This window comes from Akebia trifoliata, chromosome 15 (assembly GCF_017979445.1).
Source record: "Akebia trifoliata isolate Shusen 1 chromosome 15, ASM1797944v1, whole genome shotgun sequence".
Taxonomy (NCBI): domain Eukaryota; kingdom Viridiplantae; phylum Streptophyta; class Magnoliopsida; order Ranunculales; family Lardizabalaceae; genus Akebia; species Akebia trifoliata.
This window is the reverse complement of record NC_141389.1, coordinates 3,496,059-3,510,660: the sequence shown is the minus strand read 5'-3', so window position 1 is coordinate 3,510,660 and position 14,602 is coordinate 3,496,059. Positions and strand designations below refer to the sequence as shown.

The following is a 14,602-nucleotide window of genomic DNA, read 5'->3' as shown; positions in this document are numbered from 1 at the left end:
GAGGATGATCTCTACGGTGAGGAGATCATCCTCACCAAAAATCAGCTCATTCCAAAACTTCTAGCCCCATGTTTACAGGTTGAAAAATGGTGGACCGTCCATTTTTTATAAACCATTTTTGATCGGTTAGAAGTTTTGGAATGGGCTGATTTTTGGTGATGATGATCTCCTCACCGTAGAGATCATTCTCACCAAAAATCAGCCCATTCCAAAACCTGCAACCCATATTTTGAAAAATGTTTTGCCAAAATGTTTGTCAAAATGTTTGTTGCTGAACATTTCCCTATATATATATATATATATATATGGGAAATGTTCAGCACCCTAAGTTTTACCACACATTTTAACAAACGTTTTTTGTCCTACATGGGTTAGAAGTTTTGGAATGGGCTGATTTTTGGTGAGGATGATCTCTATGATTAGAAGATCATCCTCCCCAAAAATCAGCCCATTCCGAAATGTTTAGCCCCATGTTTACAAGTTGAAAAATCGTGGACCGTCCATTTTTTGTAAATCATTTTTGATGGGGTTAGAAGTTTTGGAATGAGCTGATTTTTGGTGAGGATGATCTCCTCACCATAGAGATCATCCTCGCCAAAAATCAGCCCATTCTGAAACTTCTAACCCATGTAGGACAAAACGCGTTTGTTAAAATGTGTGGTAAAACTTAGGGTGCCGAACGGGACCCTATATATATATATAGGGAAATATATATAGGGGGCGGTTCAGCAACCCTAAAGTTTGCCAAGTTTTGTGCCAAACATTTTTTGTAAATCACTTTTGATGGGGTTAGAAATTTTGGAATAGGCTGATTTTTTGTGAGGATGATCTCTATGATGAGGAGATCATCCTCGCCAAATATCAGCCTATTCCAAAACTTCTAACCCCATCAAAAGTGATTTACAAAAATTAGACGGTCCACGATTCTTCAACTTATAAACTAGAGTTAAAAGTTTCAAAATGAGCTGATTTTTGGTGAAGATGATCTCTTCACCGTAGAGATCATCCTCATAAAAAAATCAGCATATTCCAAAATTTCTAACCCCATCAAAAGTGATTTACAAAAAATGTTTGACATAGAACTTGGCAAACTTTAGGACTGCCGAACTGCTCCCTATATATATATATATATGAGTCACGTTCAAGGGCCAACTTTTTGGCAAAACATGAGTTTGAGGTTTTTGAATGGGCTGATTTTTGGTGAGGATGATCTCTACGGTGAGGAGATCATCTTCACCAAAAATCAGTCCATTCCAAAACTTCTAACCCATGTTTACAAGTTGAAAAATCGTGGACCGTCCATTTTTTGTAAACTATTTTTTAAGGGGTTAGAAGTTTTGGAATGGGCTGATTTTTGGAGATCATCAGATCATCCTCACTAAAAATCAGCCCATTCCAAAACTTCTAACCCATGTTTACAAGTTGAAAAATCGTGGACCGTCCATTTTTTGTAAACTATTTTTTAAGGGGTTAGAAGTTTTGGAATGGGCTGATTTTTTGAGATCATCAGATCATCCTCACTAAAAATCAGCCCATTCCAAAATTTCTAACTCATATGTTTGAAAAATGTTTTGCCAAAAAGTTGGCCCTTGAACGCCACCTTATATATATATATATGTATAGGGGGCGTTCAATGGCTAACATTTTGGCAAAACATTTTTCAAAACATGAGTTAGAGGTTTTGGAATAGGCTGATTTTTGATGAGGAGATCATACTTACAAAAAATCAGTCCATTCCAAAACTTCTAATCCCATAAAAAACAGTTTACAAAAAATGGATGGTCCACGATATTTCAGCTTGTAAACATGGGTTAGAAGTTTTGGAATTGGCTGATTTTTGGTGAGGATGATCTCCTCACCATAGAGATCATCCTCACTAAAAATCAACCCATTCCAAAACCTCTAAATCATGTTTTGAAAAATGTTTGGCCAAAAAGTTTGCCATTGAACGCTACCCTATATATATATAAAAGTAAGGCCAACAATGGGTCGGATAATACCCATCTAATCGACTCATCCAACCCAAATAAATATGATATGGATAAGGTTTTTCTACCCGTTTAAGATTTCGGGTAATATTACCCAATGTCCATTTACCCAAAAGTGTTGTAGGGTCAGATATGAATATATATCATGTACTATCTGTTTACCCGGCAAAATTATATTTTCTTATTCTGCATATAAATATATGTAAATAATTAGGATTTTTGTTACTAAAGTAAAAAAACATGTCAGATTAAGGTTAAAATTTTGGGTGACTTAAGAATTGGGTATGGTTATCCACCTAAATATTGGGTAAAAATTTGGATTTGAGTATTACCCTAAAATTAGGCTAAGAAATCAATCGAGTATGGGTGTGGGGGTTTCAATTTGGTTATGGAGTCGGTAGAAACCTTACCTTGACCCATTGCCATCCTTATTGTTAAGGGGCTCTCCATCTACTAGCTGAGTAAGAGGGAATTTCCTTGGATTTAAAAATAAATGGATCTGTAGGAAAAGTGTATTGGTTCGTGATACCTAGAAAATTGTGTTTTCTGTCCCATTAATTCTATATGTTTCATGTTTGATTCAAATATTTTATGTCTACTAGAATTCATCTGTGCCTACGACAACAAGACGAGCCTCCTCTTTGAGGGTTAAGGGGTAAAAGAAGAAAAATAATAAAATTGAAAAGGTATTATTGAAAATATTTAGAGTTGAAGGGGTGAAAGAGATAGCAAAATTAGTAGGCTATTATTGAAAAAGGGAATAGAGTGGAGGAGGAGGAAAGCAATGATGATATAGTTGAAAGGGTAGGTAGGGAAAAAGCAATAAAATGGGGTCATTGTAGGTGGATGGGATGTGGTGAAAAAAGGTTGCTATTAACACATTAACTGTTACTAGTAATACACCTTTATAAAATTACTGCTTAATTTCAAGGGTAAGTTACCATTTCGTGTACTAAATATGAAAATATTCAAAGTTCAGTACATTGTTCATTTTTATTCCCAAAACATGTTTTTGATCGAGTTTGTTGGTAGGTATTCTAATATAAAGTGACGAACTCGCTGATAATCATCCGTGATCTTGCCATTAAAAAATAAAGATATTTGTCTTTAAATTTACCAATGAGATTGTCACTTTAAAATCAAGGATGTTTGTTCTTTAAATTTAAATTAAATATCGCCACTTAAATTAGATTACCTACTAGCAAACTCGCTTAGAAATATGTTTTGAGAATCAAAATGAACAATGTATCGAAATCGAAATTTTTGCACAAGTTGCACACATTTGAGGGGAAATCTCTAATTTCAAAAGGATTAGTGTGTTCTAAGTAAAAGGTTGGTGTGGCAATAGAGTTTCCAAAAAAAAAAATTTGTCTCCATATTACCTTCAAAGCCAGAAAATCTGTGGTATTTGGGAATATGTATTTGTCATGTCATTGAAGTTGGTCTTTTGTTATTCATCTCATCATTTAGGATTTAGGGATTAATTAGTTGCAGATCATCTAGAATCGATTGTACTCCAACCTAAAATAGTTGTTTTTTTTTCATTATTATTATTTTGAAATTTTCACCCTCTCCCTATTTGTTGCATCCCACCAGAGAATTAGTTGCATCTAATTCATGTATGATCAAACTAAACTAGTATTTCTAATCGTGTTCGGATATGATATTAATAATAAAAAAAAGCACGAAACCTCCCTGACATGACTTTTTAACCAACTAGATCGTTTCAACTTGAACCACAAAAAAGACGAAGCTTTAGGATTGGACTTCCTCTATGACTTACAAGAAGAGGGGGGAAAAGGTGCAACTTCTTTATTGATCATACTAGTGGAGTGCAAGGAGGAAATTTTTAAGTGGAGTGCAACAGGTAATAAGTGACATGCAACTAATCAGTCCTCATCATTTATCATCCCTAATTTTTATGTGATACTTTCTCTTCTTTGCACTCAACCAACAAGTGTTGGGCATAGTGGCCAAGGCCTCCCTCCAAAAAGGGAGAAGTTTTGAGTTCAAACCCCCTCGTTTACCACCCTCAGGTATATGTGGAACCGACGGATTGACACCCTTAATACCAATTATAAAGCTCATGTTCTCACTAATCCTGCCTTTTATTTATTTATTTTGGTATAATTAAACCTAAGTAATGGAGTTGATCTCTTTGAGGTATTTCTCATCTTTCTACATCAACAAATGTTTTCATATTACATCTGTGTCCTACTTATAATAAAAGCCTGTGATTTCTGATGTATAATTCAGTAGTTCTGGTTTTGAATATATTCTTAGAAAGTAAAATAAACAATAAATTCAAAAGTTAATAATACAAAAAAAAAAAAAATTGCGCTACTTCCAATCAGATCCATCCCCTCATGCATCTGAAGAAAACTTTTGAGTGTCTGCATTTTTAAGTTTGTTGGAGCGACTTCTTCGAAAGGGAAGGCTATGGACATGGTTATACGGCTTGCCTTCTTGAAATGAGCTTCTCGAGCGTCTCAAGGAGGGGCTTTTGGAGGCTTTACGAAGCTTGTGACAACCATCAAAGACATTATTAGTATTACCCAAAGCTCCAATACTAATAGCATCAACATCAAACGTATCATCCTTTTGATCTGCCTCATACTCTTCGTCTGATCTCCCAGATGACTCCGCAACTGAACCTCCCAACTAAAAAATAAAATAATAAATAATAAATAATAAAAATTAATAAACATTACTTAGATAAAATCACAAGATGGTCTTTTATTGTCACTTGTGGTAGTCAAAGGTTAAGTGTAGTGCCGTCAAGGTTCAAGGGATCAGTCGAGCTCAATTACATCAACCCTCCAACTTTCTTCTATAGGGTTGGAGTTCCACCAAACAAATTAGAGCTGCAACCTGGGCGGGTTGGATGGTCAACCCAAGTTGTAGAACCCTCAAACCGAGCTCAACTCAATCCGACCATCGGGTTAGAGCTCATTAACCCAAGCTCAACCCGAGAGTGAGCTTCTAAAATCGGGTTGAGCTCGGGTTAGCCCAAGTTGGGTAATTTTGGACGGATTGGGCTCATTGAGCAAGCCTAATTTCATTTTCAAGTTAGGCAATTTTGGGCAGGTTGAGCTCATTTTTCTCTCTTCAAAATTTATGTAAATACGACGCTTCATCTTCAAAAATCTGTAAAATACTATACTTAGTTAAACATATATAGCAATAAATTTAAATATAGAAAGAAAAGTCAATAAAAAGATTTTTTTTCCTCAGTTTTACAAATATATTAAGGAAGTGAAAACTATTTAAAAAATATTTATATGTAAATATATAGCATTAGGTTCTGGTTGAGTTGGGTTGCCCAGAGCTTCAACCTGAATTGAATTCAGATTAAGATTTCCTAGCCCAGGCTCAACTCATTTTCCATATAACGCAGCCTGGGCTGGCCCATCAATCAGGTTGAGTTCAGGTTAGCCCGCCCAAGTTGCTGCCCTAGGTTTAACCATTATTTTTCACATGCAAACGTAGACATTAATCACACTTTTGAACGTCAATAGTAGTAGGAGAAACATTTGCAAAATATCAAAATGCAGGGGGAAATTTTAAAGCAATGTAAAACTGAGGGATGTTGAGGGGAAAAAAAATAACCCTTCTTATCAAATGGACTTATTTTTGTACCTCATCCATAAACTCGGCATCAGTAGTAGAATCGTCATCGTTATTGTCTTGAATAGGCTCCTCGTCGCTTTCTGATGCTGACACTTCTTCAGTAAGCTGAAAGAATACAATATTGTTTATAGTTAAAATGAGAAAAGTTAGAACTTAGAGTAGCCATGATAGAAAGTGAGAACAGTTAAGCATGCTTGGGCAAGACTCCTTGTAAGTCATCGTGTTGCACCCCTCCCTATTTTGGACTTAGACCCATAGTTAAGTCTGTTGACGAATTGCAACCTCAAGTTTGAGGTCGCAGGTTCAAGTCCAACTTACCCATAAAAAAAAAAAGAAGTGAATTCTATTGAATACTATACGTTGGGTAGACTTGCTCATTTATACACAGTAACAAAATAAAGATTTAGACAGCTTGTTCGTTTATGTGTGGGTCTGTTTCTATGAAAAAAATGGAATGTCTTTAATAACAACCATTACAGTCGATATTTAATCTAATGCAGCCATAGTGACAAAGTTGGGTTTGGGGAAAAAAAAAAATCTAGCATTTATAGAAAACTATAAATAAATAAAAAACGTATTTCATATATTTAATGATAAAATAATACTAAACAAAGGTATTAAATAATCGTCAACTAAATCGCTTTTGGAAAGTTAATGACTTTTTCAAAAAAGTCGTGATTCAATAGGCAATCCTTAAAATCTCTGTTTTAAAGAAAAATTGCCGATTTTTGTCACAATGCATGCAACAAAATAAGTTGTGGGAGCCAAGGTGAGCCCAAATGACTAATATTTCACTGGGGAAAAAAAACTGTCCAGTTTTCATTAAAACAAACTCCACAAAAAAAAAACAAAACTAAAGAAAATGAGAGTGAAAGGCATAAGAACACTGCAATTCCTTTGTAAAATATTGAACACAAGCACAAACTAGCTTATTGCCACAAAGCAGGATATCATTCTGCAGCATTTGCTTCAAATCTTCTGGCCTAGTAGCTTTTAAGTGTAAGTCTTCTTCATGAGGTATTCTAAACAAGAACAAAGATAATATGTAGACAAATAATAGCAATAATATATATAAAAATGCAATTAATAATAGTTTTAGTAATTGCAGTCTCACAGAGTGATGTCAACATAGTTGCAGGGTAGTTTAAATAACAAGAAAGGAACCCTTAATGCATTTAATTCATCAGAATCTGGATCTAATATTCAACCCAAAAAAAAAACAAACAAACAAATGAAACAAATAAACATGGGAAGATGGTCATTACCTCTTTCGCGTGCCCTTCCTGGTGTGATGGTGAAATTGAGGACGAAGAAAACTGAGTAGGTTCACCATCCCCATCTACTCTAGAACCATTTATGCCACTTGTGTGACTTGTTCCTTCTGTACCATTTGGCCAAGAACCTACTCCAAAATTACCAAACTGTACATGTACATTAGCAGATTTTGCTTCACGAACTTGAACCGGCCCATAGATTGGACTCCCAATTACATCAGTGCTGGCACCGGATGTAGAGAGCTCCCTAGTTTTATCAACACCCGAGAATGGCCATGCTTTGGCAACAGACCCGTCTGAGTTGACAATAGCTATATAATGGCGGAGCGATCCTTGCCTTTGGATTAACTGTAACATTCCTTTCGAGCTGAATGAATTTGCATCACAATGCTTGAAATATTCATCATTTATCACTTTGACAGTGTTGGAGGCAACATCATACAGGGAAACCTCCATTTGTCTCCTCCTCATACAACTAAATATGGTTGAATGTATAGAAGCCACACTTCGGTCTACATTAGTGTTGTCCACCATTGGAACCAAGTGCTTTTCCGCTCTTTTACACAAGTAATCTTGTATGGTACGTATATTTTTGATGTACTTCACGTACTTATTCTTGGAAGGATCCAAGGTCATGTATTTGGCTCGTACAGCAAACCGTTCTAAGTGCTTCTCTTCATTCGATATGTATATCAGGAAAGGAATGATGGAAGGATGCTTCTTCATAAGACCCATCTATAATTTCAAGGATGGAAGAGAAGAGGAGAATTAAGACTCAAGTAAGTTTTAAAAACTCTAAGTTGGCTAACAATGCATCAGGAGATAGGGCACAAAATGGGTCAGATTTTATTTGAAATCCAAGTGATCCCCGAATTTGGAGGGTTTGGACCCTTGGAGTAGACCCAAATAAAAAATGGGTCCCTTGATCTGAGTCGGATCTGGGTTGGATATTGATCCATTCCTATATCCGCCTAGATGCAATGATATATTGCTTTGAAAATTATATTTTTATGTTTTTCAAAATATCTTTTTTTAATATAACATGAATTCTTATAAAATAAAATAATTATAATAGTAAACTAGAATAGTATTAGCAATTAGAAAAGAAATATAGCAAAAAACAAAATGTTGAATATACCGAAATTATCCGACCAACCATAATCAAGTAATTTGGTCGGTCCATATCCGGATTTAGTGAAAGCAAAATGATCGGATATGGTTTTAGCTAATAGGATCTAAGTCGGATACAGATATGAATAAAAATGGATCTGGATATGCTCGGATCCAGTCCAAACCCGACCCATTTTAAGCCCTATCAGGAGATAGCAGAATATTACCACGAAATTGAGGCTCAAATGGACACCCTCAACGACTACCGAATCTTTGCGATCCTCCCATATTGAGATTAACCTGTCAAGACTGTCGATAACCATTTCACTTTGCGCTTTATAGCCTTCGATGGCCAATACCTTGGAACCCACTTGTTTATCAAAACTATTTACTCTTGTATGTCTTGTAATGGGTGGACCTTTTTCCGAAAAACTACAATCAATAGTATCATGTAATCCATGTTGGGTTCTTGTAGATTCCTCGGAATCAGCTTTGCCATTCCAAGGTGATGAAGATAACTTTTGATCTTTCCTTTTTCTTTTTGCTTCAGCTACGGCAACCGGATCTAGGAACTCCCCAGCATGATAAGTTGATGCCCATAATAATGGATTATCTTTTTCGTCAGCGAAGCCTCTCATCATATGGCGAATGGAATCGGTAGAAACAACGGTTGTAATACCAAGCCTGCTGGCCTGCGCATCAACATATAAAATTGGGTGATTTGGATGTTTAATTTTTTTTTTTTTTTTTTAATATTTGAGAAGTTGTTTAGAGATTTGTCTCGTATTGTTTTCATTAAACCTAAGTTTGGCACTTCGGTGAAAGAAACCGAAATTATACAACCAACAAATAAGCACGTATGACTTCATTGTTGCGTAAGTAACACAAAACAAGCACAAATATAAGACAACGTTGAATAGGAAACAGAGCAATACCAGTAAAGATGAAAGGGTTGACTTGCCACAACCACTAGTACCGCAAAGCAGAATGGTAACAGATTCCTTCCTTTCGCGAAGTCTATGACAATAGAGAAGCAACAAGAAATCAGGAAAGTTAGGAGATTTGTAATAGACTTCCTTTCACAAAGTCTATGACCATAGACATTGGGGTTCCAAATAGGTCAACAGTTTGATGTACCTGTCATGATTTGTAATATTTTGGGAGAAAACTCACTTGCCTACATGTCTCAGATTTGTCTCAAGTAGATAGGATTGAACAGGTGTTTTGAGATAGAGACATAGTTCAAGACCTATATATTTCTTTATTTTGAAGTTGGTCTTTGATGATCAGGGATCTCTTTATATAATCAGACATTATGATTGGTTGGTACTTGGTAGACAAGATAATTATTTCTTACATTAACAAATACATTTCATTACAAAATTATATTTACGGTTCTTCTATTAAACAAATCTATATGGTTCTTAAAAAGACCAATATTAACACAAATTTAGTTGTTATTATTCCCACAGGAGGTAAGCGGAGATAGACTCAGTATGTAAAAAAAATAAAGCAGAGAAGCAAGAATAAATTTAGGAAGGCAGTGACTCAAACTATTTCCAACACAAAGGTTTGCTTCTTATCTTCCGGTTAATCAAACAACAATCAAGCTCTTTCATGATATGAAAGTGATGAAATAAAGCAGCAATTTAGCAAGCCAGGTAGAGAAGTCTTTGTCCCAAGATGGAAAATTAATTCACCAAAAGAAAAAAAATAGATAAATGAAAGTTTGGAAAAAATTTAGCCATCTCAAACTTAATAAGATGGAGATCACCGTATTCAGAAAATATTGATAAACTAAAAGAAGCCAATAAATATCAAGCCTTACCCTTTCCTAGGAAAACTGAAAGCCATATCCTTATAATGTGGATGCAGCAATCCACAATCCACCTTGAGATCCCAACTCCAATCAAGATCCCACGAAGAAATCACACAAATAACAGAAGGAAGAAAAAAAGGAAAAGAGAAAGAATCACAAGATTTACGTGGTTCGGCAATGATGCCTACATCCATGGGCTCCATGGGAGCCATTCCACTATAATCCATATCCCTATTACATTAGTTTCCCTGTTACATGATAACCTTTAGGCTTCCCTCTCCCATATCCCATTTTTCAGATCCCTTTTACAATGTCTCTCAACCTTTAAATTGATAAAAAAAATCCTAAAAAAGAATCCTAATCCCCCCGTAACTGCTAAATCAGTCCTCATCCAAATAAGGTAATTATCCCTAGGAAAAGAATCCTTCCATACTGGAGATTCTTTCCCTAATTAGATAGGATCCGATCCTGATAAAGCCATGTGGCACAATACATATATCTGGTATGTGTCTTGGGATACATGCTGATTGGTGCAATACAAACGGTCCAGATGGGAGTGATTTTATCCCTCCACACTATCCCTCTTCTGTTTATCTCCATGGTAATTAAGACTTGCACACTCAGCTATGGGACTTCCAAAGACGCCTAATAGATTCCCTTTAAACCTATGTTGATACTATCCTCATGAATGATAGAAGGTACTTAACTATTGAAACAGTGTGGTTATGTATCAGGGTATCAGGACAGTATTACCATGATCCCTCTTTTGTTTCATTTCATAGTAATCGAGGTTGACATATTTGGCCATGCAGCTTCCATATATGCCTCATATCACCCTATGTCCTATATAGGCACTGCCATCATGGAGAAAATAATGTAGTTAACTATATTATTGTGAGTGTAAAACAGTACATCTATGTCAAAGTGCACAGAAAGATACCTGCAGGCAAGGATGAGGTCATCACGTTGGCTAGGTCCCACGTAAGAATATTCTCCAAGACAACTGCAGATGACATCCAAGAACCTCTTTCGCTTTATCATCATTGTTGCTTGTTTCTTGTAAAGTTTATATAACTTATCTTTGCTCTCTATGGTGAGAATCGCCAAATCCTCCTCACTCAGTTGAAATCTAGAGGTCTCAGCATCCTCATAATCTTTATGTCTCATATGTGACGGGAACGGGTTCGCATTCAAATCCAAGAGTAACTTGGGTCTAAAGTTGGATTCGCTCTTTAGGTTTTCATCCTCCAAGATCTCAAAAACTCGTCTGCTGATCTAGAGAAACAAAATGGTTTTCAGAAATTATTCATGAAACGGTATTAAGAACATAAAGTAAACATCTCTCATATCAATTTATAGGAAGGAAAGGTCACTTTATTGTCCAACATTGCTGCATAAATAGAAACTGGCAATGGAAACCATAAATAGAGAAAAGACTAGTATAAATAGTGAACCAAAAGGAAAGCCTTAGAAAACAGTAAGACCACTTTATAATAAGCTTGTGCAACTGACACTTGTTTTTAATTGTCATATGTAATGCATGTCTGAAGACAAAAGTGTCTTGTTTGCACAACATTTCCCAATAGAGAAAAATCAAATTTTCCCATCACATAGATGATATATAAGCTTTTTAACAAGCACAACCAACAAAACAAATCCAAGGAAATAAAAGGAAAATAGGCTTTTTGGTACGTATATATAAAAAACTGTGTCTTTCCAAGATACGAAAGGGAAAAAGAAGATTGTTTTGGTTTCAAACGTACTTTCTCACGAATGGATATACTACAACCTTCACTCTCCTTACAGATGCCTTCTCAAAATGTCTAGCTTTTGCAACCCAGTGTCTACACCGATATTGTTAATAACTTATAACTCTCATAAATTATAACTTCGGGATTTTGAGAATTTACTCGCTGAACAGAGTGAAAAGGTTCTGTATTTGGTAGACTAGGGAGGGTGCAGCCAATAACTATCTACCTAAACACTAATTATACCCCCTTGGTGGCCAAACATCATTTTTTTATAAGCTCTGCAAGGAATTTAGAGGTATTTCTTTGAAGACTAGTCTTTTAGGTGGGAGTTAGTGATCAAGAAGAACTAGAGAGGTCTTTTTTCTTTTTCTTTTTCTTTTTCTTTTTCGTTTTTCTGTTTTTTTATATTTTTATGGGTGTATGTTGTTGAATCAATATGGTGCAATGGAGAAACCATTCAAAACTGTTTCCACATCCAAAGCTTTTGAGAATATCCAAAACTTCAAACATGGTTTATGGTCAAGATCTCCGGGTATGTCAATATTAGTTGAAAAAAGAGAAGGTCGGCCGAGTCAAACCAAGACAAATGCTATATGAACCTCCAATGTTTTGTTCCAAATAGCCCCGGGACTGAGACGTCTCAACCGAAACATTCCGAGATGAAATGAGATTTTTCTTTTGTTGAACATATGGCTCGAGGATACAAACAAAATCATAAGTTAAGAGAACAACACGTTCAAAATATATTTCAGATATAACCAAGCCAGAATCCGTTGAGTCTCACATTCTCCATAAACGAAAAAATTCCATCTGATTATGTACTTGTACTATTATTTAAATTAATATGTTAAATTTGATTTTACCTAAAAAAGAAAATAATAAGTTTGGTTAACAAAAATTACAAGCAAACACCAAATAATTGCCGATGTCTCAAAAGGTATATTATACGAAAAAGCAACGGAAAACATATGGAAAATACCCTCTATGATGAAAATGGAAAGAGTGAAGTAGTACCTTGAAAGCATGGTGCACTTTGCATCCCACTAGCTGCAACAATTTTTGTAAATTCAATTGCGTGTACCAAAATGTTGTTTTTGATTGAGAATGGTTACAAGGTGCTGCCACTACCCTATCATCCTTTTCATCATCATCCTTAGTGTCATCATCAACGACAATTATATAACAAAGCATTCTCGAACCCATTTTCGAAGACTCTATCCAGCTAAATTTGTCCTTGTAACCAGCCAACTGTAATAACCAAAATAAAAAATAAATATTAAACCTCCAATCTATAGGCTATGGTGAAAAAAAATATATCAATTTACACACCTAAAAAAGTCATCAGAAAACACAAACTTTAACATTTTTTTTTTTTTGATTGGCAACTCATGTTTAACTTATCTATTGAGTATATATTTTACTCCACTCTTGAGTTTATCATACCCTAGTTAAGCCATGTGACCCTCTTATATTCATAGCTCTCCCTCTCTCCAACAGATTGATCTTTTGGAGTAGTTGGTTGGTTAACATGGTATCAGAGTGCTAGGTTTGTATAGGTCACGGGTTTGATTCTTTCCACCCTTATACCCATCCAAAAAAAAAAAAACTTTCCACCCTTATGGGTGAGGGGGAGTGTTGAGTGTATATTTTCCTCCACTCTCAATTATGTCATACCCCAGTTAAGCCCTGTGACCCTCTTATATTCATAGTTCTCCCCTTCTCCAACATCTAGTCTTTGGATTAGAAGGAAAACTTTCTTTTTTTTTTGCCAGTTGGCATGTAATATTATTGAGAAGGGTTGAACTCCACAAACTAAAAAAGAGGGATAATTTTTCCAAATGAGGAAAGATCATGCTTTGAATTTCAAAGAGATATTCTTTAGCTAATGAGGAATCTATGTTCAAGCTTGAAACTTGAATTAAAAGAGGAGATATTTTACAATTGAGATTTATATTATCGTCGAGAATAAATAGAATTTAGGTTTAAAATGAAGGATTTTTACGCCAGTCAACCCATCTATTTTCATTAAGAAGGATAAAAAATGTTTCGTCTCATAAATCAGAGCAAACATGTAAAAACCCTAGCAGAGATTAATCTATAACGATTAAAGATTTGATAAATTGGGGGTTGTGGCTCTCCCCTACATGGTGGAATAATTCCTATAAATTTTCCCCAACAAATCAGAAAAAAAAATTAAAAATTACAGATACCCAATTTCAGTAAATAAATCTAACAAACAATCCAAAACATGAGATTGATAAAAACAAGCATAAATTCTACCAGAAATCGACGAAATCAGGTGATGAACTTCAGATAAAAAATAATTGAAGATAAAGAAACGTGAGAGAACATCTTACCACCAAAATTCAGAGATGGGTATTCAAGCTTTCGATTGGATTCAAAGAATATATAAATCCCACTTGTGACTTTCCACGGTCGATTTATCGAATGGAATCAAACTTTATTTGAGTGGTGAAAGCGGGAGAAGGATTTCCTTAACGGCTCTCGTTTACGCGTGTTCTTTCATTTGGAGTCAACAAAGGGTAATTATAAAAGCACCCCACAAATTAATAAGGGCAACCCACATTATAGTCTAATTGTTTTGTCTTATATGGGTTAAAAGTTTCCGAATGAGCTGATTTTTTGTAAAGATAATCTCTATGATGAGAAAATCATCCTCACAAAAATCATAGAGATCATCTTCTCCTAATATCAACTAATTCCTAAATTTCTAACTTCATCAAAACTAGTTTACAATTCTTGAATTTGTTTTGATGGGGTTAGAAGTTTCAGAATGGACTGATTTTTGGTTGGCAAAAATTAGTTCATTCCAAAACTTTTAACCCATATAAGACAAGACAATTCAACTATGATGTGGGTTACCTTATTAACTTTTGGCGTGCTTTTATAATGTCTTGTTGAAATTGTTGATGTACATTGGATGAAATATACAATGCCTTTCGGATCATCGAAGACTGTGTTTGCTTTGCTCAACAAGCTCAACTCGCTCAAAACTATCTAACCCAAGCT

General features: G+C 35.2%; 1 protein-coding gene across 3 annotated transcripts; it reads right to left on the bottom strand.

Annotated features, from left to right (window-relative positions):
• Window positions 1–4,200: 4,200 nt before the first annotated feature.
• LOC147383959 (P-loop NTPase domain-containing protein LPA1 homolog 1-like) lies at window positions 4,201–14,089 on the bottom strand. Of its 3 annotated transcripts, XM_086425689.1 has the most exons (8): window positions 13,930–14,089; window positions 12,587–12,820; window positions 10,762–11,096; window positions 8,938–9,019; window positions 8,230–8,694; window positions 6,884–7,627; window positions 5,628–5,723; window positions 4,201–4,649 (listed from the first exon to the last, which is right to left on the bottom strand). In XM_086425689.1, the coding sequence occupies exons 2-8, from the start codon at window positions 12,773–12,775 to the stop codon at window positions 4,353–4,355; spliced, it is 2,208 nt and encodes a 735-aa protein (XP_086281815.1). In that variant the 5' UTR covers window positions 12,776–12,820; window positions 13,930–14,089; the 3' UTR covers window positions 4,201–4,352. The 3 variants fall into 3 exon arrangements, with proteins under 3 accessions (XP_086281815.1, XP_086281816.1, XP_086281817.1); XM_086425690.1 differs by lacking the exon at window positions 13,930–14,089 and having other exon boundaries at window positions 10,762–11,091; window positions 12,587–12,728; XM_086425691.1 differs by lacking the exons at window positions 12,587–12,820; window positions 13,930–14,089 and adding an exon at window positions 9,831–10,675 and having other exon boundaries at window positions 10,762–10,902.
• Window positions 14,090–14,602: the final 513 nt, after the last annotated feature.